We start from the raw sequence: 24,853 nt of genomic DNA on the forward strand, positions 1-24,853 counted from the left end.
TTTTTTTTTGCTTGATCAAACATAACCACACTCATCAATACATCAATACAGGGCAATTTCAATACTTATAATGGACTTGTCAGCAATGTTTGTAGCGGGAGATGAGTCGAAAGATGGACAAAAACCCATGGTGGAATTGCAATGGTACCATGTCGCCATTGCTTCAACTCTCATTCTCACCAATGGTAAAATAAATAAATTCACTCTTATGAAAAAAAAAAAAAAAAAAAAAAAAAAAAAAAAAGGAGGATAGAGCCATTCATTCTGCTCGACTTCTGTCTCTTCCTTTCACGATGTCTATAGGTATTCTTTCAATCATTTTGGGACTTGGTCTTGAGAAGCGTTTGTTTATCAGCGCCATTCGCTGTGTGGTTCAGCTAAGTATTATGGTATGAGTAATAAACAGGCCACAAAAAAAATGGAAGCACTTCAAGCCGTGATAATTAAATCTTATAATTAACTATTTTATTTTTGATTTTATTCCAACGAATTATTCATATCAAAGGGTTTGGTGCTCGAAAACATATTCAGCGCCAACAGTCCAGTGTTGGTCATACTCATGGCGCGTAAGTCAAGACGTTGTATCTCATGAGTCGTTTTTATATTTTTTATATTTGTATGCTATGAATAACAACATTTCCTAAATCCTTGTTCTCACAGTGTTACTCACTTCCTTGGGTGCCTATGAGGCTGTGTTCAATGTGAGCAAGCGTCGCCACATCTACATGGTAACGTTTTGCTAAAACAGGGGGCTACCCCATGGATTTATTGCAATATGTTTTTTTTTTTTTTTTTTTTTTTTTTTGATGTCATGATCGTCACAATTGATTGCCTAAAAGTTACTCCTCTGGTTAATTTAGTTTCCATCTGTCTTGGTCTCAATGGGGTGCAGTTGTTTAATCATTGGAACGTTTGGTAAGTTTGTCTTACCTATTATTCAATACAATGCTTCAACGCCACAATGCCTACATCCTTGTAGAATCGCACATTAATTAAATTTTATTTTATTTTATACTTGGTCATGATGCTGTCATTTCATTATGTTGATTAAAAATATACTTTTCATTCGCGATGAACCAAACTAACATTCTCGCTACCTTGTAATGCAAAATCACATCCTTGGTCTTGGATTAATTTTTTTCACTTAGGAACGAGACTTGCCATGGGTGTTGATCCACTTCACTCCCCCAAGGAATTTATCCCAGGTTGGTTAGCAAAGCAGCAATTAGGAATCTATCACCTTCCTTCCGCTCGTTTTATACTTATCCATTCATTTTTTTATTTTTATTTTATTTTATTTTTATTTTATTTTTATTTTTTTTATAATCATTTGCAATGTATCAGCATTGGGAATGTTGCTTGGAAACACAATGACAGCCATCTCTTTAGGCCTGGATCAATGCCTTAGTCAACTCAGGTTCGTCTTATTCTCTTGGAATTCAGTTCGATGTTTTAAGAATGATAGCTGTATAATATAACGCTTTTTTATATACATACATCGACGACTAACGTCATACCTATTTTAATTTTTGAATCTTTTTCCTCAGCGAGAATAAGGAAAAGATCGAACTTTACTTGTCCTTGGGTGCCTCTCGTTGGGAAGCATGCCGTCCAGTTGCAATCGAGGCTATGCGTCGTGCTATGTTACCTACTATTAATCAGATGAGGTGTGTAGACAACAATGGAAAACTACGGAATAATATTTTTTCTTTTTCTTTTATTTTCCCTCTTTCACGCTTAGCACAGCTGTTGATCGATTTGAACAAAAAAAAAAAAAAAAAAAAAAAAAAAATTCTAACAGCGACTTTCTTATTTTCAAAAATAATGATAATGAAACTCCGTAGCATTATTGGATTGATTTCGATCCCAGGGATGATGACTGGTCAACTTATTGCAGGAGCATCTGTCATGAATGCTGCCAAGTCGCAGCAAATCATTATGTTCTTGATCTCGGGTGCTGCTGCATTCGGTACTCTTTCCTCTGTCATGGTAGGATGCGCTAGTAAAAAAAAAGTGCATTTGTTCATAAAGGCAATGCTACAAATAATCACAGTCTGTGATATATGAATACATATTAATATCATTTTCTTCTTCCTTTAGATTTGTCTGCGCGTATGCTTTGATTCATCCGACAGATTACGTCCAGAGCGCATTATCAAGACAAAGTCTATCATCCCTGAAAGGGTATCCAGCTTTTTCGACCGTGTATACAACAAAATTGGCGAGACTTTGTGCTGCTGCTGCTATAAGTCTCGCCAACCCTCTTCACCTTCTTTGGAACAAGGAAGTGGACGTAGGAGCCCTGGCCGACGTAGCCCTAGTAGAAGCTCGCACCAGAATAGCAATAACGACAACAATAACAATGACAATAACAGCCATCATGATCATGCAAATGGAAAGAACAAGGACAAGAACAAGAGCAAGGGTAAGGGCCATGGCCAGAATGGCGAACCTACAGAACGTACGCCTCTTGTCCGCTGAAAAGGTCCTCTAAGCGAAGCGCGCTTTTTTTTACTCCTTGTTCATCAACGTATCCATACCAAGTATATCTTTTGTTTATATTTTATGTATTCCCATCATCTATTTAGCTTGCATCTTTGTCTCTATGGGTAATAAAAGAAAGAAAAAAAAAAAAAAAAAAAAGAAACTTGCGTTTAACCCTTTGAACCTTGCCAGTCAGCCAATGCTCTTAAAAGAAAACAAGCAAACAGAAAAAGGACAGCTCTGCTTGGAGACCAGGCGAGACAGGAAAGGAAAGTGGTCGGTCAAAAAAAAAAAAAGAAACTTCAGATTGCAAAGCTACTAGCAATCTTTGATCTCCAACTTTGCATTTTAAAAGAAAAGTCTTCTGAGCTGCGTTTGCTGAAGCATGAGAAGAGTGGTGAAATAATAATAATAATAATAAGAGTAGTAGTAACGATAGTGATAAAAAGATGTGTATCTTTCGGTTAACAGCAGGAATGCCTATTTTCTTTAATTCGACGCATTGTGGTAACGGATGGTTAGCATTATCGGGCGCGCATGGGCCAATTAATACCTCCTTCTTTGAGGAGAGAGCAAGGGCTTCTTGTATTCTGCTTATGCCATGAGATTAAATAAATAAATAATAATAAAACAAATTGGATGTTGCAGGACTTTGCTTGGTGAAACTTTAATAATGCTTGGTTAAGCAAGGCAAAGAAAAGTAAGGTAAAGCATGGTCAAGACAAGGCAAGGCAAAGCAAGGATACCAAACAGAGATTTAAGCATGGATTATTTGATAATAGGTTCTAGACACATGGATTAAAGAGAGTAGTAGATTATTATGATAACTGGCCAACGGACAAAAACGCTGTGTCTATTTTAAACCTCAACAAGGGGAAGGAAAGCATATAAACATTTTGGAGTTGCAACCGAGACTAAAGCTTTGGAGTGAAATTGCTCTTTTGTTAGCACTCTTTGAGCAACGGGTGTATAAAGTGTATAAAAATACATGAACAGTTACTTACCCACTGCCCACTGCGCCCTGTGACATCTCAACACTGCCACCATTTTTTTTTTTTCCTTTCCCTCGTGGAGGGTAGAAAGAGAGAAAATATTTTTGTGTAAGGATTATTTTATTTTATGGCTGAGAAAGGCGTAGATTCTGGATGATCGCCAACATGTTATGTAATTTTTTTTTTTTTTTTTTTTTTTTTTTTAATCCTTTTTTTGTAGCAATTGAAGCGAAAGACTCAAGAACAATAGAAAAGGTAAAAAACTGTAATCTGGTGTACATGTAAACAGAGAGTGATTCTCTCTTTCCCATGTTGCGCATTGCTGTTGTTTGTTGTTGCATGACTGGCCCACCAACAACAACAACAACAACACAACAACAACAACTTTGTCTGTGCGACTTTTAGCGTCTATGCATAAAACAACCATTTATTTTCTTTCTTTCTTTCTTTTTTTTTTTATCATTCTCGCTCACTGTACTACTTTCAAACACTTTACTCTCTCTCTCCCTCTCTCTCCCTCCTCCCCTCTCTCCCTCTCTCTCTCTCTCTCTCTCTCTCTCTCTCTCTCTCTCTCTCTCTCTCTCTCTCTCTCTCTCTCTCTCTCATATTTACCTGCACCTGTACCTGTCCATGCCCAAGAAATTCAAATCCAGCAAAAAAATCTCCAACGAGGCACTGTCGACTATCGTGGCCGCTGTAGCCAAGCATAACAAGACACTCCAATTGCCCTCTGTAACGTTGGTGGCTACATCGGCCATGGTGGCTGCTCGTGAGGCCTGTGCTGCCAAGGTCGATGCTATTGTAGAAGAATGTTTGGCTAAGAATGTCAAGTTTCGAGACTCCAAATTCGACTTGTTGAATGATCGTCGTAACTGTCTTTACGCATCCTTGATCAGTGAGACCGTTTACAAAGACATTGCAGGAACTAAACGTATCACGGATTTGTTCAAAAACCCAGTCTTTTTCTTGAATGGCGCTAGTCCTGATGATATCAAGCAGGTACTTTTTTTTCTTTCTTTCAATATATTATTGGCTTGGCTTTGTCAGCTGAAGTCGTAGGGGAAAGTGTACCAGAGAAATGAGTTGCAATGTTTTCCGAGGAAAAGAAAGGAAAGGAGAGAGGTCCAATAAGTTGTGGGTCGGTTTTTTTTATTATTAATTATCTGCATGCTTTTTTAATGGTTGAATTTTTTTTTTTTTAGGGCTCTGTAGGAGATTGTTGGTTTGTGGCATCTCTTGCCGTTATTTCCAACATTCCAGGACTTTTGGAGCAACTCTGTGTCAAGAAGAATGAGCAAGTGGGTGTTTATGGATTCATCTTCTTTAAAGATGGCGATTGGGTTTCGACCGTTGTGGATGATCAAATGTTTTACAAGATCGATCCAGTGACACATAGCCGATCCCTCTATTTCAGTTCTTGTTATGAGGAACGGGAATCATGGTTGCCCTTGATGGAAAAGGCTTATGCAAAGATCCATGGGGATTACGAAACCTTAACAGGAGGCTATACATCAGAAGGAATTGAAGATTTAACAGGAGGTACAGCCTCTATGATGTTCAGCAGTGATATCTTAGACAAGGATCGATTCTGGGAAGAGGAGATGAAGCAAGTTAACAAGGTTACCCTCATGGGATGTTCCATTAACTACCAAGAAAGTGATCCAGAGAATCATGGAATCCAGTCTGGACATGCTTACAGTGTTCTTAACGTTGCCGAATATGACGGAGAGCGCCTTGTTCATGTGAGTTTTCTTTTTACTATATCTTACTGTCAAACCCTCACAGACTTGTTTTCTACGAAAAAAAAAAAAAAAAAAAAAAAAAGAGGGTTGCAGCGGTTTATACAGGACTGTCTCTCATCAACTAGCCCACATGCACTCCCGTTCCCCTCCTCCCTTTCTTACATTGCCTATATCGGCCTACCATCTACAATCTTCGTTAAAAGATCCGCAACCCATGGGGCAAGATTGAATGGAATGGGGACTGGTCAGATCAATCCGACAAATGGACACCGGACGCTATCAAGACCCTTAAATTGGAGGACAAGGATGACGGGCGATTCTGGATGCCCTATGATGAATTTCTGAGAATCTTTACGACTATTGACCGATGCAGAGTCTTTGATGCTACCTGGTCTGTCGCCTCTAGCTGGATCCCTTACAATGTTGAACCTCGTTCAAGCGGCAAATTCCAATTCAAGCTTAATCAACCTGGTGAGACCGTCATCGTGCTGTCTCAACCCGATACCCGTTATTATGGAGCCTTCAATGCAGAGTTCATCTATACGTTGTCGTTCCACGTCTATGATCAGGATGAGAAACTGATCCGACGCGCCAAAATCACAGTCCCCTATTCTCGGCGTAGTGTCAATTGTGAACTCAAACTTGCAGCAGGCACGTACACAGTCATCCCCCATGTTCACCGCGAACCCACGGATATCCGGCCCGATACCGAGAATAGTAGTACTGATAATGCCATCAATCCTTCAACACGCATTGATGATGTAGAGGTCGTTGTAGATCCTGTCAAAATGGATAAGAGTTCATACATGTTCCAACAGCGTAAAGCTACTTTGGTCCGGTCTATGTCTATGGCACGTATCACAGGAAGGAAGCTGTTGGGTGTAGATGATGAGGATTATGAGGCAAATAATAACAAGCCCAAGCAACTAGAGGAGCAACGATGGCAACTGATGTTAGGCCTCCGTGTATACAGCCACGACCGGGCCATCACTGTTGATGGAAACCCTGGTGTTCACCCATCGTTGAAGCGTCCTCAAGAGGGTCGTTTGGATGTGGAGGAAAAAGAAGATCCCGAAAGTGTCACTGCGACGCTTGCAGATAAAAAAGAATTGAGTACTGAACCTGAGGAGATCGAGGAGGAGGCGCCCCAAACATCTGTTAAGAAGTTTGCTTTCCGGAAGGTTTATTTAGAGAATAGACAGTAGAATGACTTCTTTTTCATCGCTCTATAAAAACAGAATAATAAGAAATAATAGTAATCGATTTTCATATTTGAGAACGTCACCAATCTGTTGAATACATGTAAAAAAAAGGCCAGATCCAAAAGTGAACGCAAATTTTGAATCATTTGACCACTTCTGTAGCGTTAACATCGGTGCATAAAAGCATCACCCATACTTATTCTTTTGCTTCTCGAAAGACCGGGAAGCCGTTGCAGCGGCTCTGGAGGGATATACGGTCATTCAGTCGCTCATTCGATGATGATAAGGACAGTGCCAGTTTATCAGAATATTTTTCTCTTCACGGGACCAACTATCAGGAGAAGAGAAGAGGGGCACCTATTCAATAGCAACGAGGACAGCAACACAAAGGAAGACAATGCAGAGTGAGAAGTGATAGATGGTGTAGACATGACTCACTTTGGTGAGCTGCAAGATATAGTGAGCTATTTCCGAGAACGACACACAAGTAGAGACTAATATTTATGGCCTGACTGAGAAACCATCGCTTTCCGACGTGGTTGGACTTTATGTGGCAATGCTACAATATATCCTACGAATATGAAGTATAGACCTGAGATCAAAGTCGGATTCTTTTAAAAAAACGCACTAATGATTTCCTACTTAGGGGATGAGTAACAAGCACCAATTTTTTTTTTGGGACACTTCAGTCGCACTTCCATCTCTCTTAAGCTTGAGTTGACTACCCAAAGCACCTAGATAGTCTGTCCAATCACTCAGCAATCTACACTTGTTATAGCAATTGAAAGTGCTTGAGAACTTGCTTGAGCCTCGACTGCAAAAACATCTCGACAAGTCTAGACCAGAAACTGATGCTGGGAACAAATGTGCGTACACTGAGTCAGGGGGAGGTCCAAGAAAAGGGGTCGGTGTATTCTTTTTGAAATCGTCAAAGATCATTGGCAGCAAAATGCAGAAAAAATTATTAAAAAAAAGGCACTGCCACAAAAAAGAAAAAGCTGATATACTTGTTTCCTCATTTTCTACTTTCTCTTTCTCTCTTCACTCGCTGACACTATTTCATTCCAAAATGTTTGCATTCCCCACAGAGACCTTGGAGCACATCTTTTCATACCTTGGACAGGGAACACTCCGTTTCACAGTGTCCTTAGTCTGTCGCCACTGGTACCACGTTGCACAGGCTCATATCAGGAAAACAGTCTACATTGCCGTTACACAACTTGATTATGGGCATGGTCGTGGAGGCCCACCTAGAAATTCGTTGCAGAGGATGAAAAGACGGCGTGCCCTCAAACAACTTGGGTACGACTTGAGGGAAAAGTTAATGTCAGCATACACTCTTGTCTACAATGCAAGCCTACTGTCAACGGCAAGCAGGAAGTTCCTGTTTCTAAAAGAGGAAGAGGAAGTTTGGACGGTCGTTGAAGATGCCTTTACTGCGATAACATGGCCATCGTCGGCCTCTCCTTCGATAAGCAATAGCATTTCTAGTTATGGAGTCAGTAACAGTCCTCTCAGGATCCGTCAACTGATCCTGGATACAGGCCGGTGTGAAAGAGCCTGGTCAAGGTTGACGCCACTTCTCCATTTTTTGGGCCATAGGCTCACCAGCCTGCGATTGGAAAATATACCCTTCAGGAGCATTGTGCCTATCCATAGAATCCTCGATTCGTGTCCAAACCTCCAGGCTCTACGCATTGCCTCGTTAAAACCAAATATAAGAGCACAGGCATCAAAATTGCAGGAGCATCGTGATCATAACTTTGCTACCCTTGCTAATCTTAGCTTACATTCAGCCACCACTAACGCCACTTCTATCATCACCATCATCAATCCCACTATTGAAAATGAGCGTCAGTGCCAATTACAATCTGCCACGTTCGAGAACTTAGGGCTATCTCTGACAGCACTCGAATCCTTTGTCCACAGGTGTCCCAACCTCAATGAGCTTCGAATTATCTCTGCTCAGCCCATATATACTACGAAAAATGTTCCTAGCCAAATCACGAATTTTTTATTTTACAAGACAGCAAGTGATCAGTTCTTTCATCGACTATCCTCACCGCCACCACCAGTCTTGGATCTATCATCATCCTCAACACGACAGCCACCAATTTATCTGCCGAAACTCAAAAGTCTCTATGTATCTATATCCAGCAATTCAAGGTCTTATGTAATGGAGGAGATAGCTCCAATCCCACAGTTCCCAATGGTCGAGCGCTGGGGGTTTTCCACGATGTCCATGGAAAGAGGCCTTCCATTTTCAGGTTCTATATTACTGGACCGTCACATACGGCTCAACGCTTTGACAGCTGTCGAGATCTCAAAATACAGAACTAATACTCTTGATGAGCAGGCAAGTAATCGGATTATAGAATGGGTTCATCATCTGTTATGTTCCAGCCCTCAATTACAACATTTCAAGATGCCTGAAATCCGATGTCCTATCCGATTGTTCTACGTGACAAAAGACCTGAGGATGAAGCTCAATGACAAGGGTCATTTGTCTGAAGATGAGGCGCATGATTACCCTATTCAACAAAAAGTATGGGCCTGCCGTCAACTCAAGACGTTACATATGCTGTTTACGCCAATAATGAGTCGAGATAAAGCTTTGGATGAGATGGCGCGCGTAGTTCTCGGTTATCTCGTTCGTGCCTGTCCAGAACTAGAGGATTTATTGATTCATGATGAGTATTTCTTGAGAGAATACCCTGAACATGTGTGCTTATTATCAAGACTGAAGCGATTGAAGTGGTTACATTTGGGTGGTTTTACTTGTTTGCAGTTCGATTGGATCAAACGGTACTATCATTATGATTTAAGAGACCAAATCAAGGTTCAGTGGGAGTATGATCATTACATAGGATGTCCTTGCCCTTCTTCCTCTCAGAGAATCAAAACGTCACTAAAACGGCTATGGCGGGACCTACGATTGCGCAACTCTTCATTTGATAGTAACGATGCCATCAGTATGTCGGAACTACATATCCTTAGGGCTTTTGCTAAGGAGAAGGAGAGGGAGAAGGAGAAGGAGAAGGGGGAGATTGGTAAGGGAGAGGTAAGAGAAGAGGACGGCACAAAGGCAAATGAAAAAGAGATAAATGACGATGAAAGAGAGGTAATTGGCGGTGTGGACATGACTCACCTAGGCAAGTTACAGGATATAGTTAACTATTTTCAGGATCGACGCTCAAGCAGAGATGAGTGTTTATGGCCTGACTTAGAGACCATCACTTTCTACCTTGATAGATTCGCGGATCAAAACACCAAATCTGCCTTATATGAGCATATCAAGAAATTCAGACCCGAAATCAAGATCATATTTCTTTCAGATAGAATGCTTCATCAAACGTATTTAACTGTAGAATGAAAGCAAAATGTGAAAGCAATATAATATTTTTTACTTTTGCTTCATGGAAATCAATAGGAAAGCCTTTTTAGTCATGTCGAGTCGCTGACGCATGACCTGAACTACTATCATAGATGTGTAAGCGATCTTTACAGCATAGGGGAATCGTAAATAGCTCTTCCAATGAAGAAAGACCACACACTACATGCTACTGCGGACAATGTGATAGAGGACCAGAGGATGAAACTAAGTAACATAAGCCCGCCTCACCTACATGATGAATTATGTCATCGTCCAGTCCCTCAGGAAGTATAGAGACTATCATGCATTCAAGGCTTTATACATGGCACCCACAACCAAGGATGATGGTGATATGATATTTAAGAAAATGATGATCGTGGCTCTTGGATATATTAGTTATGCTTGTCCCGGGCTGGAGGCATTTACTTGAATCAGCGTCGCTAAAATTGAAATGCTTTAAGTAGAGATGTCAAAACAAGTTGATATAAGGCTAGGGGCAAGAACAGGGGTTTAGCTTTCATTTACGTCCTGAAGAACTAGTAATCTATCCGGCTGTTTTGGCGAGATATGTGGTTGCCCATCCATCATGTAATGGTAACCACAATATCAGTATATCAGTATATCTGCGTAGATTTTCTTCCGAGGCTCTGAATGAGAGGAGAAGACCAAGGAGAAGAAACAACTAAAAAGAGACCATTGACTGTACAGCCCATCTTGGTAAGTTGCCAACTGCTTTCAGGAATGACGTTTAAACAGAAGCGTTTGTGGCTGTGATTAGAGGTTATCAACTTCCACCCCATGAATTATGAGCAGAGCTGCAGCAATAGTCAATATACAAGCAGTCCATTTGGCGTTATCAAAAAGTCTAGACTAAAGATTAAGGCCGCGTTCGTCTCAAATAAAGTGCTGAAAGAAGTTTATCTACTGGAGAGACAGCAGAGCTTTATGACAATAGTAATGATGAAAATAAAATGATCTAATTGTAAGCAAAGCATGACAAAGCACCGCCACAATCCATAAAAGAAGCCCCTTGCCAAATATAATGCCATTGTTTTTTCTTTCTTTTATCCTTCCTTTCAGTTCTTACCGTTGAAATTGCCTTTAGCATTGAAAGTTTATTAATAAACCTTCTCTCTTTTTACCCAACGATAACTCAGTAATAATGTTCATGAGGGGAATAGCCAAGAGCAAACAGAGTGTCATAGGCAGAGACACAATTTCCGTACTTCCTCCAGAAATTATTGAGCGAATCCTAATGCATGTCGGAGTGGCTACGCTCCGTATGGCCATCCCTTTAGTGTGCCGTCGATGGCATGACATTGTACAACCGCTCCTCAAGAGGTTAGTTCGCGTCAGGGCCATCCCGCTAAGCGATGCGATAGCAAGGTCAGAAAGAAAAAAAGTAAAGTTCATTAGCAGTGGGTACTTGGCAGCAAAGGAGTTGGAGCTGACACACCAACTACGGCTGGCCCATACTCTTGTATACGAAGCAGGAGCCTCCCCGAATTCCAGCTTGCTGAGCGCGCCTGGCACTGAGGGACATAGAGCCTGGTCTATCCTTAAGAAGACCTTAATCTCAATATCAACATATCGTCCCCAAGACCTTAAGATTCGTCAGCTTATCCTTAATGCTGAGCTCAAGCCCAGTGTCTGGGACCAATTGCTACCACTCCTGGAGCTTGTCGGTCATGAGCTTGTCCATTTACGTCTAGAGAATTTCCCAGCCAAAACGGTTGTTCCTGTCGCTTCAATCATGAAATATTGTTCGAATCTCAGGTTCCTCCATTTATCGACACGTGCGTATGAACCTGGATGTGGCGCTGCTAAGTTGGGAAAGATAGAGGTTTTGACGGACAAAAGTGCCATTAAATCTAACTGGTTCCTGCGGTCGATCACCTTCGATGGCCTCACTTTGACGCAGGCTGCACTGGAGGCCCTGTTACAAAGGTGTCCCAACTTGGTAGAATTAAAGATTATCCGCTTCCGGCCTTACTTACCTGGAGTCATCTCTGCTGACAAGCCGGAAAACTTTCTTTTCTATCAAGAAGAAAGAGAAAAATTCTTTAGCAACCTAGCACAGTACTGTCCAAAGCTTACGAGCCTACATGTATCAGAATCTCCAGACACAAGGTATGGCAGGTTTGGGGAAGTGGCCCCAATCCCTCAGTTCCCTTCGGTCGAGCAGTGGGGGTTTTCGACATTGAGTATGGCCAGAGCACCATCCCTATCTGCTTGCATGCTTCTAGATCATCACAGAGTAGAGAATCGATTGTCCAGTGTAGAGATCCATTTAGCTAGGTGCGGTCATATTATTCTGACCGACCGTGATATGGATAAATGGATTCATCGACTCCTGTGTGAAAGCCCTCTTCTGGAACATTTCAAGGCGCCTGACATCGGTCTCACTTTGCACACGCTTTATGTAACCAAGAAGCTGCGTAATAAACCACATCGTAGCTCCGAGTTTGGTCAAGACCAATTTGCCTGGCCTGTTCCTCAACAGATATGGGCATGTCGAAGGCTCAAGACACTTCATGTCAAATTCAACGAGTCATATAACACAGGTATGCAAGACGCGCAAGAACAAGAACGCGTGCTTTATGGGTATATCAGCCGTGTCTGCCCAAATCTAGAAGATTTGCTCATTAAAACGGATGCAGTCCTGTACCGCGCTCGATCCCCTGTCAACATGTGCTTATTATCTCGGTTAACACAACTAAGGAGGTTAACACTTGTTGAAGTCCCGTATATGTGTGAAAAAGATCTGGATTGGATGAAGGAGCGTTACTATTATGATACACAGAAGCAGCTGAGGTTGAAGCTAGAATGGGTGTTGAGGAACGACCAGCGGCATCGCACTATCAAGTCCCTGGAGAAATGGTGGAGAGCTTTACGTATCAAGAAGTCGCCCTTTTGCATCGAAGAGAGCACCAGCATGGCAGAGCAAGCTCTTGAGGCTCCAGTAAATACTAACGTTTTTGTTGCAGGGATGAAGAGTGAACCAAAGGAGCAGAGAGAGGGAATTAGTGGTGTGGATGTGACGCATCTCGGCCAACTGCAGGACGTGCTTAACTATTTCCAGTATCGACGCTGTAATCGTGACGAAAGCCTCTGGCCCAAACTAGAGACTATAACTATACGATATATCGCTGATATCTCTTGGCATGATGGTAAATGGAGAAGTTACGGATTCTATGCACATCAAGCACGAGACACGATCAAGAAGTTTCGGCCTGAGATTAATGTTATTTGCATTGGGATGTCGAGAGACCAACTTATTCTCTAAGTCTCTGAGGAAATAAACAAATAAACAATCTATTAAGCTGTGCATGTTATCATATATGTGGCATGAGGTTTCAACGGTTAGCGCGTCACGTTCTACGAAGGCAGCACATCGGTGAGATGCAGTATGTGATCAAGGAGCCAAATGGAGATAGAGATGGTTTCAATAAAAGAAAAATGAATGTTTATTCACGACCATTATTAGCTAAGCAGTTGCAAGCGCACTTGTATCTTGTTGTCAAAGGAAAGAAGGAGAGAAGAAAGGATAGAAAAAATACATATGTTTTTCGAAAAGAAAGAGAGAAAGATAAAGAAAAGAGATAAAGAAATAAAGAGAGAAAAGGAGAAAGGTCAATGAGTAATAAGCTTTTATTTAATTTATTATGTGTCAAATAAAACCGCCTTGTCTTTTATTTTCAATATCCAAACGTTCAGATACCCAAACGTTCAGATTTTCAAGTGCCCAAGATACTGTGCCGGAAAATATCCATCTTGTCGCCCTTTACGACCCGGCCTTTAGCATTGAAGGAGGGAAAAGAGATTGTTCAGCCGTTACATGGCGATAGTTAGCATGCCCCCGCTTCACTTTTACGTCCGTATCTGACGAAGAGGTTCAGACGATCTACCTTCTTCGTTTCATATTAATTTCCATGCCCATTTTCATCATCCCCTATTTCGTCTTTGTGCATCTAAAAGGCCGTTGCCTGTCCTTGCAACTGGTATCTCTTCTTCCCACATCGTACACGTTCGTGGCGGTCTCGGTGTCCCACAGAGTTGCGAGTAGTGTCTGATCAGCCAACATTTTCCATTCTTTGCATTTTATGCTATTTCAGAGAGGCAACCTAAAGGAGGTTCCCCCTGCTTTTGCTTTTAAATACGGCTGATTATTGCCTGTATGCAAGAAGATTTTGTCCGCTTTCAACAAAGATAAGGAGAAATGGTGGCAACGAGGGAGATTGGCCTCTTCTCTCATTTTTAAGCTCTTTCTTTTTTTTTTTTTTTTCTCTTCTTTTCTCCCCCTTTTCTCTTCACCTCTTCACTTCTCCACTTCTTTACCTCACCACCTCTTGAAAAGTAAGTCTCGACCACAGTCCTTTGCCAAATACACACGCACTTCTTCCGTCTCTCCCTATGTCTCTTTATGTCATCTCTCACTCTCTCTCAACTACGGTTGTTGTCTTTCCCTACCCTTGCTACATTATACTAAACTACACATTCTTTGTCTCTGTACTATATCAAAGGCAAAATAACCCCCAAGAACGGTAAGCAGCGAGGAAACGAGGTAAGGGAAAGTATGATAGGGAAGGGAGGCGGAAAGTAACCAATAAATGAAGGAAAATAAGAAAGAGAAAGGAACACCGAGAAAGAGCGAATGAAAATAAACTAAGGAAGAGAAGCACATAAGAAGGGTAAGTGAAAGCAAGTAAAAAAAAATAAAATAAAATAAAAAAAAAAAGAGAAAGAACAACGGAAGCATAGCAAAGAAGTAAAGCGCGGAAAAGGAACTAACAAAAAGATATAAGAGAGAAAGGCACCTATAAATGAAAAATACGATAGAAAAGAAAAGCACAAGGGAAACAAACGTAATATGATACGAAAGAGAAGCATTGAAGAAAAAAAAGAAAACAGAAGTACACGATGAAAGTATATTAAGAAAGAGAAGCGCAGAAAGGAAACAAATGAAAGCATAGCAAGGAAGGAAGCATTGAAGAAAACAAATGAGAATAGAATAAGGAAGCAAAGCAATGAGAAAAGAAAAACGAAAGTAAGAAGGAAGCATAACAGAGCATAGCACAAAAGAGATGCGCCTAAGAAAGCATAGGAAAGGATAACAAAGTGAAACACCGAAAAAGAAATGAAAGCATAACAAGGAAGTCAAGCATTGAAGAAAGAAATGAAACAGTAGTAAGCAGAAGGATAAAAAAACGAAAGCATAACAAGAAAGTGAACCATCAAAGAAAAAGGAATGAAAGCATAGTAAAGAAACGAGGCATTGAAGGATAGCAAATCAAAGAATAACAAGGAAGTAAACCATCGGATAGTAAATGAAAAGATGGCAAGAGAATGAGCCATCAAAGGAAAATGATTGAAAAGATTACAAGCGCCAAAGAAATACAAATAAAAGCATGGCAAGAAAGTGAAAGCAAATGCCGTAAAAAATGTTTTTTTTTTTTTTTTTTTTTTTTTTTTCAAAGGTAAAGGAACCGCATAGGGTGGACAGTCTCAGGTAAGTAGAGTAACTACCAAGAAGTCAATCAAACTAAATAACAAAAAACTTAAAAAAAAGTGCTAACGAAGAAGAGAAGCAGCAGAAAAGGTCAACAAAAGTGAAGAGCAGGACAAGAAAGACTACATTCACTCATGAAATAAGGCAAGCGTAGGGTATATCTATGGATCTGTTTGATACATGATCTGCATTTCGCTTCATTAAAGTCACTCACAATCGCACTGACTGGCAATTGGTTACTACGTTTCCAGTCTTAATCACAAGCAATGTCCGCTTATTCTCTTAATAAATGTCCATCCAATCTTGCTTTTGACAGCTGGCTTGTCAATGGCTGCATCGAGAGAAATGTCATATGATGAAAATACACAAATAAGGAAAAGCATAACATGTGGGAAGTCATCTCACCATGCCTACTCTTTCTCCCTTCTACTAATCGCATTTAAAAAGCAAGATGGACTAGCCTAAGGCACCATACACTCATTAAAAGATGACAGACACAGGAGACGGTTGCAAGTGTGTTCCCCTAACGCTTTGGGCGTTTGTGCCAGAGTTCCTGATAAACAATCCAATTTTGGCAGACAATGTTTTTTTGTTATTAATTTGGATCTAAAAATGTACAGTCACTAGCCCTTCTAAACTCATTTTGAGATCCCTTTTCTTTCTTCATCAAATGGCATTCCAACCTCCTTCTGCTCATTTGCCCACCCGGGTTGTCGCCACAGGCAGCACCACTACAGCCGTGGTCTCTCAAAATTTCCTCCGAGCCGCTGCTCGCTCAAAGTATAGTCTCACTCAGATCGACTCTCTCCGAGCCAGCTATCCACTCAAATTACTCTCGCCTGCATCTGCTAACACCATTTTCTTGAAACCTGAAGGAGCAACCAGTCCTCTTACACCTTCCTTCAGCGTCAGCAACAGCAGAGACAGCGAAGACAAAAACCAATCCTCAATATCTCCTTTTACTCTTAACTCTAGTTCACCACCGTCATCTAACTCTTTTGTGCTAGTACCGCCTCCACCTCGGATCGTCTACATGATTACATATGGTGGTGGTCTCCTAGCTGACGACCATCCAAATCTTCAATTTGTCTTACAGCGGCATGCGAAGCTCCTTGTCCTAGGTCAGGGCAATACCAAGATTTATAAATCTCCCAAACCTGACTATCCACCTGCATCTCAGACGTTACATAGTACAGTCGCACCAGGGGCTTGTCTCTTGTTCTTGGGACCTGCAGTGGTGGCCTGTGAAGATTCGAGTGTCTTTTTAAGACATGAAATCTTGCTACAAGCTCAACGGCCCAGGGATTCAACAAAAATAAAACAGGATCCAGAAAAGGAGTGGGATGAAGATGATGAACTTCCTAGTTGTGTGGTTTTGGATTGGATTGCAGGAGGGCGTGGTGAAAATGAGCGCTGGAAAGCAAGGAGAGCTGAATGGAGATTGATTGTTCGTTGGGCAGAATTAGATCCAGAAGCTACACCAACTCCCCCTCCATCCTCTACAACAAATATTCAGACTACAGGATCATCATCATCGAAAGGAAGACAAAAGATGGTGGGAAAAGAGGAAAAGGATAACAATAGTGAAGAAGATGAGTTTGTGGATGAGGAAGATCCTCGAGATATAGCAGATAGGCTTGCAGGCGGACCTGTCATCTTCAGGGACGGATTCCTGATTGAGCATAATCCACCATTGCCATCCAAAAAAGCCACACCAATTGCAACTCCATCATTAATACCGTCAATGATGGCATCTGGATTGAAACCGAAAATGACCTCCTATGCGCCTTCACTATATCCACATTCTACGATTGGTTCATTATTTATTATGGGTCCTAAAACAAGACGACTTCAACGATCGATTTTAAAGCGGTTTGACCAATTGACGGTCTACCCTGGTCAAAAGCCCGAACAGCGTGCAGATTATCCAATCTTGTGGAGTGTGACAGTCGTTCAAGTGCCGCGACCTCCTTGTCCCAATCAAGGTGGTCCAATCTCGACAACTATCCCCAAAAGGAAGCATCTCAAGATGAACGCCATGGTGGTCAAAATGGCTTCACAAGGAATTGAACAAATGCAGGATTTCTTGAAGTCATTATTTGAAGAGGAAGCTGGTGTGTTGGATAATAGGAAGAAGATGATGGATAGCAGCGACGATGATAATGACGATGGGAATGAAACGAATCATCAAAAAGCACAGAGTAGAAGGGCAGCAACGGTCAAGGAATCAATATGTCAAGAAAAATTACAAGATGAATATCAAAGAGATTTATCTGTCATTGATGAGCTTTTTGGTGGACGAACTGTCTGGGAACGAGTTTTCCGGTAGTATTTTCAATAAACCAAGAGAAGCATATGTTGTCACATCATCGCTTCTGGTGTTATTGGCAGACTTAAGAATAGGGTTTTTATTTTTATTTTTCGAATGCAGCTTCGAGTAATGTGTCCTTAAAAAAAGGGGCCAATTGTGTTGATCTCTGAGCGTATATTTTTATCTGAACAAATGAAAGAGAATGTAGGAAGTTAGAGTGCTATGGAAGAAAAGAGGAGGGAAGAAGACATTAAACGAAAGATAACGAAGACGCGGACTAATAGTTATTTAGTGAGCATCCTCGCATTTGGAGATGTAATCAACAGCCTGAGCAGCAGACTTAATCTCATCAGCATCCTTATCGGGAACCTCGATAGCCATGACAACCTCGACATTGCCCAAAGAATCCAACTTGAGAGCGGAGTTGAAGTTAGCCTGAGGAGAGATCTGTTGTACCGACCCAAATAGAAATATATCAAAGGAGTAGAAAAGGAAATAATTCAGTAAATTGGTTAACATTTGTAGAAGGACGTGAGCTGAGCAGCTAAGGTTAATGTTTGTATGGCATTGCTCTGCGTGTGCTTGTATATATAAAAGTTTGCGTGTGGATGGTTGGAGCTGTTACTTTTAAGTCGCACCAAAGTTTGCATAGGTCTTTGTCGCGAGATTAGGATTTGCAACGAAAGAGCGACTAGCCACAAGAGCGCTGTTGCCGCAAAATCCAATAGAGCAGCACTAGTCCATCGATTTGTTTGATCACTTTTTTCAGAGATGACTGACTAACAATCCGGATCCTTTTTTTTTTTTTTTTTTTTTTTTTTGAAGTATGAGGTTTAGAATTTTGGGAGTGCAAATTGCTGTTCCGAATCAAATCGTATCGAAGCGGTGACTATCCGTATTTCCCATTCTCCAATAATCCTTAATGAAGGATGGAATGCTTTTTTTACCTTGCTGGGATCAATCTTATTGAAAACACCCAAGATTCCAGGACATGCTTCTCGATATCAGAGCAGGCAAGTCCGGTGGAGGTGCCGTAGGTACGGGCAAAGTTCAAAGCTATGGTATTGCGAGAAACATCCTAAGAAACAACGATAACAGAGTTCTTGTACAGAACCGCAGAGCGGTAAAGGGCAGCGGAGGGACGGAGGGCCCTGAACATGTTAAAGGATATGGTATATATATCAATGAACAATGGGAGTTGCATTATGAGAACGGAGCCACACCGGTTGTTTCAGCCGCGTGATAAATCCTTTATTGCACAGCCACAAGCACTACCCTTGAACTCATTCATGACTGGGTCCTGAGCACCAGGATTATTTTGACAAGGCGCTTCGTAAGTGCCAAAAGAGCTTGACTCTACGGGAAAACCCACTGTAGAACGTAGCTATAAACCTGGATTAGTAGATGTGATCCAAAAAAAAGTCAACATTGCCATAAGTATTAGAAGAAGTATTAATAACAGTTCCGGAAGCACAGCGACACTGCACATTGACCTTGTTTGGGATGGTCTTATATATCACATAAACAAAAACTACCATTAAGAAACATAAAAAAAAACAACCTGTCTCTTTTACCAGTGTTCAGAGGCAATGACATGCTAGAGATCAATTCAATGCTAGCAAAGGAGTTTTGGTCATGTTGGTGAAGGCTCTTAGACAAGACTATAAAGGGTACAAGAAGACTGCAAGGGCTCTGGAGTTGGACCAGGCGGTGGGCCATGTCAACAAGATTCGAAACGAGGGTCTCGAGCCTTGAGCTTATCGCCTACGACCAACAGGGTTACCTGTTGAGATTAACGATCAAACAGGTGGGTTCCGCCTGCAGCTGCTGGCTTTCAAATTCGGAGAAGTGTGTAAAGTTCAAGCGTCTTCATGGCTCGGCTCTACCTTCCAAAATCACATCAACCCTTGGTAGGTCGATTATTAACCTTCATGGTCACCAAGTTACGGAAGCTCTGAGACTGCCCTCAGGAGATATCAATGTTTTAGTATTGGACCTGGGACAAAAGCCAGGCGCTGGTACGAGCGCTGACAGCTTGAGTTCCGGGAGCAAAGGTCGCCGTTGGGCCTTGCAGAGTCATAAGATGGATTTTTCGAATGAAACTATAAAAGGAGCCCAAGACACGCGATTATACACTACCTTTTTTTAACCCATTCCATTATTCAATGAAGCTCCATCCATTTGACATTCCTGAGGTGCTTGACAAAATAGTCTTTCATCTTAAAAGAAGAGATATTCTATCATGTATTTATGTCTCCAAGCCTTTCCACAGGGCGTTCATTAAGTTTCTATGGAGATCTATCAGTGTCACTCCATGGACTGACTGGCATTCTCTTGGCAGCCAGGAACTTGACAAGTACAAGCATTATATCGAGTCGATTTTTTTCGTTGGCTGCTTTCCAGAAAACATATTATCCTTACGTGGGTGTGGCCGTCTTCGAAGCCTAGCAGCCAAGTCTGGGGATACGCAGCACTTTGAGGATATCCAGAGCAGCTTTTCCAACCTTATGATTGCTAACAGTTCCACACTTCGAGAATGCAAGATTGAGGCGTATGCTAGTACACTTCGTTTGTGCAGCAGCAAGGCTGCGCTTCAGTGCTTTTATCTCAAGGAACTTGAGCTTGACGGTTTTGTTGTCCAGACACAGGAAATTGATCTATTCTTTCAAATGTGCAGTCAGCTCAAAGTCTTGAAGTTGACTAATGTAGATCTTCAATGGCCATTTGGAGGCCTGATGGGCGCTTTCGGCAGCAATACTGAAGTTGCTGGCAGTCAGCCCGGAGTCGCTCTCTCAATTTCAGCACCCACTATTAGAAATGTTCAAAAATTGACACTGTTTCAGATTAAAGTCCTGGGATGTTCGCCAAGATCTGAGGCTCACGATCTAGCAGTTCTAGTCCGAAGCTGTCCAGAATTGAGATCGCTCAAATTGATGGACGACCTCGGGCAGGATGAAGCGCTTGATTTTTGCAGGACTTTGACGCAAGATCCATGGCCATTACCATGTCTGGAATCATTAGACATTTCGGATGTTCCTTTGGAAGACGAGGATTTGGCGACGCTTTTAGCAAAGATGAATCAACTTCAACAGTTGTATGCATGGGAGAGTGAATTTGGGCCCCTCTGTCTGAGCGAGCTGCTTAAGTCCAGGAGTTCACTGGATGGAGGAGGAAGGCTCTGTGATACAGTCGAAATGCTAACGGTCATCTCACTCAATTCTGAATATGGTATAGTCCAAACGATCATGTCAAGCTGTAAACACCTCATCACACTGAGGTCGGGCGAGATCACAGTGACAGAGATTGTTGAAGGAAAAGAATGGGTTTGCTCAAAATTAAAAAAGCTTGATGTTGATCTCATATTTGACGGTGCTGATGGAGAAAGTGAGGAGAGAAAGGCTAAGCAGCAGAAAGTATTTGGACATCTAGGTAAATTGACAAAGCTCCAGAACCTTCAATTGACTGGAGTGACGGCTTCAATTGCTGGGACAAGGACATTGGATTTGAGATTGGAGTCGGGCCTGGACAAGTTGGTTGGTCTGAAGCAGCTGAGATGTTTAGTATTCTGCCGTGAGAGCCATTGGATGGGGTTGGAGGAGGCAATTTGGATGGTGGAGAACTGGCCGTGTCTGATGAGAGTTATTGGCCCCGAAGATAGAGATCCAGACATCGATAAATCGATTGCCGATATATTTAATCGCAATGGTATTAGTTATGGATGAGTCCACCAGAAAAGCAAAGATCGGCAAAAGAGATATACTAGTTTTCTAAAGAGTTTAAGCTGCCGAGGATAGGGCTTCAGAACATTCGATTTTTTTACTTTTTCACGCGTAAAATTACCGAGATAAATAAATACTAATTAGTGCATGGAACGGTGGATCCAAATGGTCCCTTGTATTAAGGGATTTGTTGGCAAGCTGCTTCCCTTTAATGCATACTTAAGGGAATCCTGGGGATAAATAAATTCACCATTGGAAAGTTTTTTATTCATCCTTCCATTCATCTTACCAAAACTTTTTGCTTTTCTTATTTGCTTATTCTGCTGCTATTTTCTTAATTGACTTGTATATTCTGTTCTCCATCTTGATTAATAAAGCCATTGAATCATCTTCTGCATTAAAAGCAAACCAAAACTACATTTCCATCTGATCGCCTCTTATTCTTATTCCTCGCTGACAGAGAAAAGATAAACATGCTTTTATAACTCATGAACAAACTTTTTTACTTGATTCCTGTTCTTTATTTTTTTTGTTCATTCATTCTCCTCCTTCTTTTTGTTTGCATAACAAGCACTTTGCCTGTTCCTGAACCCTTCCACGCTGAGCGTTATTCTCTGTTTTGCTCTCTGGTCTATTTTTCTTGTTGGCCGGCCTTCTTTTTTTTTTGCGACCTTAGTTCCTGTCCTTATTGTAAATACTTCACATAAAAACGAGCTCGGGTACAGCAGCTGAATTTAATTTCTAAAGTAAAGAAGCCATGGGACTACCAGTGGGTCGCAATCTCGAGGATGAATTGATGACAAAAATCAAGCGACTGTTTGACAGGATTCTCGACACTGTCAATAAAGAAAATGTATGGTTTTATTATTAATATTATTGTTGTTGCCGTTAAACTCTCTGGGTGTGAAGGGAAAAAAAGATGTGACGCTATAACAATATGAACTGTGTTGTGAACTGTGTTGACCTGTGATTTTTTCTCTTCTGCTTCGCAACATTTTGCCTGCCTTATCAAATATAGCCATCTTATACCTTTGATTTTGAGCAATTGGTGGATTGTTTTGATGAAAATGACCCTTTCACTCGACGTGTATTCGACTTTCTGGTTAAGGAGACTGCACTTCGTTACAGAGGGTCTCATCCGAATGCTCGCTCACAGCCTCGTCCACACACCATCCACCACTATGCCATGCCAGATAACCGAGCCCTTAACAGCATCGGAAACAACGACAACAGCACAGACATTAGCAGTAATAGCAACAACAGCCTCGGTCCAGTTAGCATTGCCACGCATCGACACCATTATCACGCTCAGCGCTCATCAGGCAGCACATCCTCAAGTGAGAGGGATTTAACATTGAGATCAACCACAAGTGCTGCTGGCTCTCCTATTACCTCAGAAAATGCGCCAACATCTAGCTCCTCAGGAGCCGCACTGAGATATCTCCTTGCAAACCAAGGCTTCGGAAGTAGTTCATCCAGACGCGCTAGAATGGCTCAAAGATCCTTGTCACAAAGTTTGTACACTTACCAGCAAGGTCAATCCTCACTCCTGGGGGCCATGAGCGCACTATCAAACTCTTCATTCACTGAAAACGGAGGATCAGCGCAAAATCGGACCCAACAGGATAATGAGGGGACGAGCGGATCGTCAGGCTCTACGAGTGTTACTGATGTGACTGCATCCGCAATAGGATCATTAAGGAGGCCATCTAGACGCGGAGAAACTCTTGAAAGACAGCGCGCTTTTATCTTCCGACCACCATCCAGAGCAGGTGACCTTTCAACGTCCATGGAAAGTGCACCGGATAGTTTTCGGATTGAAGGATGGAATCCATCAACATCAAGTATATCCTTCACATCTGAGGTCTACGAGCCAGCTTCTGGCGAGATGCATGGAGTCCGCTCGATGCGTAATATGCAGGAGCATTTCGCCCAGGAGTTACGTCAGGAGCACATTCGACAGTTTTATATTCAGACTTTGCAAGCTAGAGGGCGACAAAGGCAGCAGCAAGCGTCTCAACAATCACCATTACAGGAGGCATATCGCAGGTTGCATGGTGAACATGTGTTGCCCTCTGAAGATTCTTCCCAACAATCACAGCAACAGCAACAGCAACAGCAACAGCAGTCATATCAAGCCTTTCAACGGTCACAGACTCCGCATCAACCACGATACCAACTCCGTGAAAATGGTTTGATGCTTGTTCAGTACCCACCAAGTTCGCCGTCCTCAACTACCACATCCGAAAGCACTATCAACCGAGATGCATCTCAATCTGCTCTCTCTACATCGAGCTCTAGTCTAGGCTCTGGTTTACAAGCCCCCTTAGAAGAACGCTACCTCGAGTTTAGTGACAGTACAGAACGAGGCCGAGCTGCTATGCGAAATGCGCTTGCTACGGGATTGAATATTGAAGAAGACCATCAAATTTTGTTGACGGGCGAGATGAGCCGACGTAGAAGGAGACGTGTTATCGGACGTTTTTCCAATATGAACGGGTCGCCTGACATTGCTTCAGATAATTCAAGCGCCATCATCAGCCAGTCGCAGCAAGAACAGGATCTAGGACAGGAAGGGCCACAGGGCCAAGATCAATCATCCTCAACCGGATCTACAGAACTCACAAATGAAAGTTCACTAGAGCCTTCTAGCTCGCACAGCGAGTTGCATCGTAGTAGACAGCAATCAACTGAAGATACTGTTACTTTTGAAGACCACAATTGCCCAGCGATTACCATATCATCTCCAAATAATCAGCCAATAACGTCACAACCTACTACATCAATACCAACTTTAATGCTGAACCACATTGATAGTAATGCGGCCCCAGCTATCACTTCAAACAGCACTAGTAGTGCAAACACAGAGAATATATTGCGGAGCCATGAGGGTTTAGAACTAGACCCTACGCAGGAAGAGGATGGACATCGACATCGCAGCGTACCTCCAACGCCTCCATCCCCAAATCCGAATCGCAATCCGATGCCAACATTCCAAGATCGAAGGCGTTCCTCAATTAACCCTGCAGATATTGAAGCCGTGGTTCGTGAGATGGAAGCCAATGCTCAATCGAGGGCTCGCCTTGCAGTACAGACCATGGCTCCAATTGCGGAGCCGGTGAGTACAACTGCAACTACGTCTGTTGACACTTCTGCGCGCCCTTTACCGTTACCATCGCCACCACAGACGGAGCTAGATAGCGAAGGGACGGTTTCTCGAGCAACACCTCCTCTTCAATAGCACATTTCTTTCTTTCTTTCTTTCTTTCTTTCTTTCTTTCTTTCTTTCTCTCTCTCTCTCTCTCTCTCTCTCTCTCTTTTTTTTTTTTTTTTTTTTTTTTTTTTTTTTAATTTATCCGCCTTCATCTTTTAATACACGGTCTGAGCATTTACCACACGTTCTTATTTGTAATCCAGCAAACACAATGTCAATCCCTTATTGTAAAGTAGTTTATTTTTATTTTATTTTATTTTATTTTATTTTTTCTTCTTCCTTCATAATAAACTTCGGTGGGCACAGA

General features: G+C 41.9%; 8 protein-coding genes across 8 annotated transcripts; 7 read left to right on the forward strand and 1 right to left on the reverse strand.

The window, feature by feature from the left end:
• Positions 1 to 85: 85 nt before the first annotated feature.
• Positions 86 to 2,067, forward strand: BCR41DRAFT_309257 (UPF0014 family; the record flags this gene model as incomplete). Its single annotated transcript, XM_022020945.1, has 9 exons — positions 86 to 185; positions 304 to 389; positions 506 to 566; positions 661 to 733; positions 893 to 915; positions 1,149 to 1,205; positions 1,345 to 1,417; positions 1,548 to 1,667; positions 1,845 to 2,067. The coding sequence occupies 9 exons, from the start codon at positions 86 to 88 to the stop codon at positions 2,065 to 2,067; spliced, it is 816 nt and encodes a 271-aa protein (XP_021878916.1).
• Positions 2,068 to 4,070: 2,003 nt separating this feature from the next.
• BCR41DRAFT_358229 (hypothetical protein) lies at positions 4,071 to 6,454 on the forward strand. Its single transcript, XM_022025008.1, has 3 exons — positions 4,071 to 4,475; positions 4,679 to 5,218; positions 5,422 to 6,454. The coding sequence occupies exons 1-3, from the start codon at positions 4,107 to 4,109 to the stop codon at positions 6,421 to 6,423; spliced, it is 1,911 nt and encodes a 636-aa protein (XP_021878917.1). The 5' UTR covers positions 4,071 to 4,106; the 3' UTR covers positions 6,424 to 6,454.
• Positions 6,455 to 7,489: 1,035 nt separating this feature from the next.
• On the forward strand, positions 7,490 to 9,793 carry BCR41DRAFT_398631 (hypothetical protein; the record flags this gene model as incomplete). The annotated part of the gene is made up of 1 exon (XM_022028983.1): positions 7,490 to 9,793. The coding sequence occupies one exon, from the start codon at positions 7,490 to 7,492 to the stop codon at positions 9,791 to 9,793; it is 2,304 nt and encodes a 767-aa protein (XP_021878918.1).
• Positions 9,794 to 10,955: 1,162 nt separating this feature from the next.
• On the forward strand, positions 10,956 to 13,079 carry BCR41DRAFT_398632 (hypothetical protein; the record flags this gene model as incomplete). Its single annotated transcript, XM_022028984.1, has 1 exon — positions 10,956 to 13,079. One exon carries the CDS (start codon positions 10,956 to 10,958, stop codon positions 13,077 to 13,079), a length of 2,124 nt encoding a protein of 707 aa, XP_021878919.1.
• Positions 13,080 to 15,939: 2,860 nt separating this feature from the next.
• On the forward strand, positions 15,940 to 17,749 carry BCR41DRAFT_358231 (UreD urease accessory protein-domain-containing protein). The gene has a single exon (XM_022025009.1). It carries the CDS (start codon positions 15,973 to 15,975, stop codon positions 17,629 to 17,631), a length of 1,659 nt encoding a protein of 552 aa, XP_021878920.1. The 5' UTR covers positions 15,940 to 15,972; the 3' UTR covers positions 17,632 to 17,749.
• A 152-nt stretch (positions 17,750 to 17,901) lies between these two features.
• On the reverse strand, positions 17,902 to 18,596 carry BCR41DRAFT_309277 (hypothetical protein; the record flags this gene model as incomplete). Its single annotated transcript, XM_022020947.1, has 2 exons — positions 17,902 to 18,060; positions 18,561 to 18,596. Coding segments are annotated over 2 exons (195 nt in total), but the record flags the coding sequence as incomplete, so codon positions are not given.
• Positions 18,597 to 19,765: 1,169 nt separating this feature from the next.
• On the forward strand, positions 19,766 to 21,458 carry BCR41DRAFT_358232 (hypothetical protein). Its single transcript, XM_022025010.1, has one exon. The coding sequence runs from the start codon at positions 19,779 to 19,781 to the stop codon at positions 21,333 to 21,335; it is 1,557 nt and encodes a 518-aa protein (XP_021878922.1). The 5' UTR covers positions 19,766 to 19,778; the 3' UTR covers positions 21,336 to 21,458.
• A 163-nt stretch (positions 21,459 to 21,621) lies between these two features.
• On the forward strand, positions 21,622 to 24,642 carry BCR41DRAFT_424012 (hypothetical protein). Its single transcript, XM_022030360.1, has 2 exons — positions 21,622 to 22,185; positions 22,351 to 24,642. The coding sequence occupies exons 1-2, from the start codon at positions 22,090 to 22,092 to the stop codon at positions 24,571 to 24,573; spliced, it is 2,319 nt and encodes a 772-aa protein (XP_021878923.1). The 5' UTR covers positions 21,622 to 22,089; the 3' UTR covers positions 24,574 to 24,642.
• The last annotated feature ends 211 nt before the right edge of the window (positions 24,643 to 24,853 follow it).

The sequence above is a fragment of the Lobosporangium transversale genome (genome assembly GCF_002105155.1).
Source record: "Lobosporangium transversale strain NRRL 3116 chromosome Unknown BCR41scaffold_33, whole genome shotgun sequence".
NCBI lineage: Eukaryota > Fungi > Mortierellomycota > Mortierellomycetes > Mortierellales > Mortierellaceae > Lobosporangium > Lobosporangium transversale.